The 6,752-nt window shown below is 46.6% G+C and overlaps 1 protein-coding gene across 1 annotated transcript in view; it reads left to right on the top strand.

The window, feature by feature from the left end:
• LOC132398956 (potassium channel subfamily K member 9-like) overlaps positions 1-6,233 on the top strand; it is a 197,717-nt gene extending 191,484 nt beyond the window's left edge. Inside the window, exons 2-3 of the mRNA XM_059978799.1 lie at positions 5,299-5,841; positions 5,938-6,233. Of these exons, the coding sequence (XP_059834782.1) occupies positions 5,299-5,841; positions 5,938-6,197 (803 nt within the window). The 3' untranslated portion in view covers positions 6,198-6,233. The remainder of the gene's footprint in view (positions 1-5,298; positions 5,842-5,937) is intronic.
• Positions 6,234-6,752: the final 519 nt, after the last annotated feature.

Raw genomic sequence — 6,752 nt, 5'->3', positions numbered from 1 at the left:
ATAGACTGGAACTCTACTCTGAATCAGACGCGGCACTCTACACTGCCATCATAGACAGGCACTCTCCACCACCATCAGAGACTGGAATTCTACCCCATCATTGGAGACTGGCCCTCTACACTGCCATCATAGTCTACCAGACTACACAGCCATCATAGACTGGCATTCTACACTGAATCAGAGACAGCACACTACACTGCCAAAATTCACTGGCATTCAACACTACCATCATTGTCTGACACTCTCCACGCCATCACAGACTGGCACTCGAAACTCCCATCACAGACTGGCTCTCTACACTGAATCAGAGATGGCACTCTACACTGCCATCATACACTGGCTCTCTACACTGCCATCACAGAAATACAGAAACATAGAAAACCTACAGCACAGTACAAGCCCTTTGACCCACAAAGCTGTGCTGAACGTTTCCTTACTTTAGAAATTACCCAGGGTTACCCATAACTCTCTGTTTTTCTAAGCTCCATGTACCTATCAAGGAGTATCTTAAAAGACCCTATCATATCTGCCTCCACCACCGTCACCGGCAGCCCATTCCATGCACTCAACACTCTCTGTGTGAAAAAACTTACCCCTGACATCTCCTCTGTACCTACTCCCAAGCACCTTAAAACTGTGCCCTTCGTGTTAGCCATTTCAGCCCTGGGGAAAAGCCCCTGACTAGCTACACGATCAATGCCTCTCATCATCTTATACACCTCTATCAGGTCACCTCTCATCCTCTATTGGTCCAAGGAGAAAAGGCTGAGTTCACTCAACCTATTCTCATAAGGCATGCTCCCTAATCCAGACAACATCCGTGTAAATCTCCTCTGCACCCTTTCTATGGTTTAACATCCTTCCTGTAGTGAGATGAGCAGAACTGAGCACAGTACTCCAAGTGGGGTCTGACCAGGGTCTTAAGTAGCTGCAACATTACCTCTCATCTCCTAAACTCAATTCCACGGTTGATGGAGGCCAATGCACCGTATGCCTTCTTAACCAGAGTCAACCTGCCTGGCAACTTTGAGTGTCCTATGGACTCAGACCCCACAATCCCTCTGATCCTCCACACTACCAAGAGTCTTACCATTAATACAACAGTCTGCCATCATATTTGACCGACCAAAATGAACCACCTCGCACTTATCTGGGTTGAACTCCATCTGCCACTTCTCAGCCCAGTTTTGCATCCTATCAATGTCCCACTGTAACCTCTGACAGCCGTCCACATTATCCACAACACCCCAATCTTCATGTTATCAGCAAATTTACTAACCCATCCCTCCACTTCCTCATCCAGGTCATTTATAAAAATCACAAAAGGAAAGGGGTCCCAGAACAGATCCCTGAGGCACCCCACTGATGATTGACCTCCATGCAGAATATGACCCGTCTACAACCACTCTTTGCCTTCTGTAGGCAGACTAATTCTGGATCCACAAATCAATGTCCCCTTGGATCCCATGCCTCCTTACTTTCTCAATAAGTCTTGCATCGGGTACCTTATTAAATGCCTTGCTGAAATCCATATACACTACATCTACTGCACTTTCTTCATCAATGTGTTTAGTCACATCCTCAAAAAATTCAATCTGGCTTGTAAGGCATGACCTGCCTTTGACAAAGCCATACTGACTATTCCTAATCATATTATGCCTCTCCAAATGTTCATCAATCCTGCCTCTCTTCACGATCTTCTTCATCAACTTACCAACCACTGAATTAAGACTATAATAATTTCCTGGGTTATCTCTACTCCTTTTCTTGAATAAAGGAACAACATCTGCAACCCTCCAATCCTCTGGAACCTCTCCCATCCTCATTGGTGATGCAAAGGTTATTTCCAGAGGCTCATCAATCTGCTCCTTTGCCTTCCATAGTAGCCTGGGGTACATCTCGTCAGTTCCCGGAGACTTGTCCAACTTGATGCTTTCCAAAAGCTCCAGCACATCCTCTTTCTAAATATCTAAATGCTCAAGCTTTTCAGTCCACTGCAAGTCATCCTTACAATTGTCAAGATCCTTTTCCGTAGTGAATACTGAAGCAAAGTATTCATTAACTACCTATGCTATCTCCTCCGGTTCCGTACACACTTTTCCACTGTCACACTTGATTGGTCCTATTCTCTGACATCTTATCCTCTTGCTCTTCACATATTTGTAGAATGCCTTGTGGTTTTCCTTAATCCTGTCTACCATGGCCTTCTCATGGCCCCTTTTGGCTCTCCTAATTTCATTCTTAAGCACTATCCTGCTAGCCTTATTATCTCCTATATCTCTATTATTACCTAGTTTTTTGAATCTTTTGTAAGCTTTTCTTTTCTCCTTGACTAGATTTACAACAGCCTTTGTACACCACAGTTCCTGCACCCTACCATCCTTTCCCTGTCTCATTGGAATGTACCTCTGCAGAACTCCACGCAAATATCCCCTGAACATTTGCCACATTTCTTCCGTACATTTCCCTGAGAACATCTGCTCTCAATTTATGTTTCCAAGTTCCTGCCTGATAGCTTCATATTTCCCCTTACTCCAATTAAACGTTTTCCTAACCTGTCTGTTCCTATCCCTCCTCAATGCTATGGTAAAGGAGATAGAATTGTGATTAAGGTTCCTTTATTTTAAGCTTTCTGATCAATTCCAGTTTATTGCACAGCCCCCAATCCAGAACAGATGATGCCCTTGTGGGGCTGCTCTAGAAAGCCATCTCGTAGGCATTCTTCAAACTCCCTCTCTTGGGATCCAACACCAACCTGGTTTTCCCAATCTACCTCTATACTAAAGTCCCCCATAACTATCTTGACATTGCCCTTTAGATATGCATTTTCTATCTCCAATTACAACTTGTAGAATACATCTTTTGGAGGTCTGTGTATAACTTCCATTAGGGTCTTTTTACCCTTGCAGTTCTTTTGCTTTACTCACAACTCAACACCTTCTGACCCTAAGTCACCTCTTTCTAAGGATTTAATTTCATTTTTACCAACAATGCAATGCCCCCCTGCCTGTCCTTCTGATACAATGTGTATCCTTGGATGTTAAGCTCCCAGCTATTATCTCGTTTCAGCCACTAATCAGTGACACTCACAACATCATACATGTTAACCTGCAACTGTGCTGCAGGTTCACCTGCCTTATTCTGTATACTGCACACTTGCAAATATAACACCTTCAGTCCAGTATTCGCCCTTTTCCACATTGTCTGTCTTTTACATTGAAATTTCCAGGGGTGGGGGTTTGCCCTGCTGCTTGTACAGGGGGTGGGGAAGCTGGGGGGGGGGGCTTTGGGGTTCTAACATTTAACTGTCGTTCATTTTTTGGGGCACTTCTCCGTTTTTGTGAATGTTTGTGAAGAAAAAGAATTTTAGGATGTATATTGTATACATTTCTCTGACATTAAATGTACCTATTGATATTGATATCTCATTGATTGCTGTTTGCCCTATCATCAGTCTGTTCTTGCTAGTAGTCTCACTGTACGTTGCCTCTGTTTGTAAACCAACTACCCCTTCCTCAGCACTAACTTCCAGTTCCCATCCCCCTGCCAAATTAGTTTAAACCCTCCTGATCACCTCAAGTCAACCTACCCACAAGGTTATTGGACCCCTGGCTCAAGTCTAACACTGACCTCCCTTCCCCAGAAGAGATTGCAATGCTGCATAAATCTAAACCCCTGCCCCTGCACTAGTTCCTCAGCCATGCATTCACCGCAGGACTTGTCCAGGAAGAAGAAGCAGACAGGAAAAATCATTGCAGGCACTAACCTCCCTGAAAACTGCCTTTTCCAAAATCTCCCTTCTGGAAAGTGCAGTAGGATTATTAAAACTAAAACTTCCCTCCATCTTAAAAGTTTCTTCCCCCAGGCAGTTAATCTGAGTTCTCGTTAGCCTCCCCACCCCCTCTATCTACTACCCGTCAGTGCACTTTAAACATTTTAAACCACTCTTTATCATGCCATTTACATTGTAAGTACATGTATCCATGTATTTATGCACATTTCATTCCATATTGTACTTTAACCTCCAACTGTTTTTTTATAATTCTTTATAATTGCTGAGTGTTTTTTGTAGCATGTCACGCCAACACAGAATCAAGTTTAATATCACTGGCAAATGTCATGCAATTTATTGACTTTATGGCAGCAGTACAATGCAATACATAATAGTAGAGAAAAACGTGAATTACTGTAGTTAAATTAAGCAAGTAATGCAAAAAAAAGTAGTGAGGTGGTGTTCATGGGTTCAATGCCCATTCAGAAAATGGATGGCTGAGGGGAAGAAGCTGTTCCTGAATTGTTGAGTGTGCCCCTTCAGGCTCCTGTATCTCCTTCCTGATGGTAGCAATGAGAACAAGGCATGTCCTGGGTCCTGGGGTTCCTTAATGATGGATGCCACCTTTCTGAGGCGTGGCTCCTTGAACTTGTCCTGGGTACTACAGAGGCTGGTGTCCATGATGGAGATAGCTAAGTTTAACACTCCTTGCAGCTAATTTTGATCCTGTACTGCAGCCACCCCCCCCCCCATTCCAAACAGTGATGCAGCCAGTTAGAATGCTTTCCACGGTACAGCTACAGAAATTAGCAAGTATCTTTCGTGACGTGCCAAGTCTCCTCAGACTCCTAACAAAATGCAGCTGCCGTCGTGCCACAGGTTTCGCTGATCAGCTTTGTAGTGGTGTACACACCACAGCAAATTCCAAAAACATGTAAATGTGTATGGTGAATAAAGGTGATCCTACAACGTTACTGTTGGAAGAGCCAACGAAAAGTGATGGATACAGCCCAGTCCATCACAGCAAAACCCTCCCCACCACCGAGCACGTCTACTAGCTCTGCCACAAGAAAGCCACCTCCATCTTCACTGACCCCCACCATGTTCTCTTCTCACTGCTGCCATCACGTAGGTGCCCACACCACCAGGTTCAGGAACCAGAGCAGATAACTTCACTCTGCTCCAAACTGATTTCGCAATCTATGGACTCACTTTCAAAGACTTCACAACTCATGTTCTCAGTATTATTTATTTATTTGTTCATTATTCATTTATTTAGTTTTATTTGCACAGTTTGTCTCCTTTTACACATTAGTTATTTGCCAGGCTTTGTGTTGATTTTATTTAATTTTCTTCTGTTCTACAGTGAGTGCCTGGAAGAAAATGAATTTCAAGGCAGTATATGGTGACATACATGAACTAAGTGTATTTTGAACTCGAACTTTGATCCTTGATCCTTGACATTAATCAGCTGGGCGGTTTTAGAGCTGTCTTAACTCCCGGTCTTTTGTCTTTGCTCTGTGTAGGTTATGGTCACGCTGCTCCGGGTACTAACGCCGGCAAAGCCTTCTGTATGTTCTACGCAGTGCTGGGGATCCCGCTGACGCTGGTGATGTTCCAGAGTTTGGGCGAGAGGATGAACACCTTTGTTCACTACCTGCTGAAGAGGATAAAGAGATGCCTGGGAATGAAGAACACAGAGGTATCCATGGAGAATATGGTGACGGTGGGCTTCTTCTCCTGCCTAGGAACGCTGTGCATCGGAGCCGCAGCATTTGCCCATTTTGAGGGTTGGACCTTCTTCCACGCTTACTATTACTGCTTCATCACTCTCACCACCATCGGTTTCGGAGACTTTGTGGCCCTGCAGAATAACGAGGCGTTGCAGAAGAGACCCCCCTACGTGGCATTCAGCTTCATGTACATCCTGGTGGGCCTGACAGTGATCGGAGCCTTCCTCAACCTGGTGGTCCTACGCTTCCTCACCATGAACTCCGAGGACGAGAAGAGGGACGCGGAGGAGCGTGCCAGCAACAAGGACCACTTGGCTATGGCAGTCAGAGAGGACAGCCAGGGCAGGAGCGCCTCCCTGTTGCCGGGGGAAACGAGCCGAAGCAGGTGCAACCTGATACCGCTAACGGCAACAGAGGCGGAGGTCGGTCGAGGGAGCCCACAGGATCCCGTTTCCGAAGTTGAGTCCCTCTGCTCCTGTATGTGCTACCGGTCCCAGCGTGGCGACAGTCCCACCGGCTCCTTCAGGGCCCACTCCAACCCTGTCTACTTCAACTCTATCTCCTACAAGGTGGACAAGGAGGTGTCGCAGAGCGCGGGCGACAGGGTTGTCCTCTCCTCCCCGGGCAGCCGCTGCTCGCTGGGGTTTCCTGCATCTGTCCAGCCCCGGCGCAGCCGGCGGAGGTCGGTGTGATCCCACTGCATGCGCACCCTTGCCGGAGATTGCTCAGTGCATTGGCAGCAACCGCATGGCGCCCAGTGCCAAAGGAAACCAATAAATAGCATGGCTATTGCACACAGCGCTCGGTAAAGCCCGGCTGTGCTACCTGGCGACACGGATGCCCGGACAGAATGGCCAGAACGTGCACAGCGCCAGACCCAGCCGGGAGTCACGGAGGTGAACCCTAGCCTTTCTCGTCCAAGAAGAGGTTGAGACGGACTTTCCTGCAACCAGATCTGTGAATTGCCCGATTAGACAGCGCGGGTCAGATGATAACCCACGGTTCGCAGGGTTTCCGCCCAGCATTGACGCCTGCGCTTCAGTTTCCACGTGGTGGGAGCCGATGGCTGGTTGGGTATAGGGTTGACCTACTGAACTAGTCATGTGGGCAGCTGAGGAGGGTAACCCAGAGGCTCGAGTTGGTGAGATGGTAGGTGTCAATGAAAAGCTCTAAATGGGCCAGGCACCTTCAGTGGTGCAGAGGTTCTGTTGCTACACAAATGCTAAGAGTTGAATCCCACTCTGGCA

The sequence above is a fragment of the Hypanus sabinus genome, chromosome 9, assembly GCF_030144855.1.
Source record: "Hypanus sabinus isolate sHypSab1 chromosome 9, sHypSab1.hap1, whole genome shotgun sequence".
Taxonomy (NCBI): Eukaryota; Metazoa; Chordata; class Chondrichthyes; order Myliobatiformes; family Dasyatidae; genus Hypanus; species Hypanus sabinus.
Note: the sequence above shows the minus strand (reverse complement) of the source record. Positions and strands in the feature narration are given on the sequence as shown.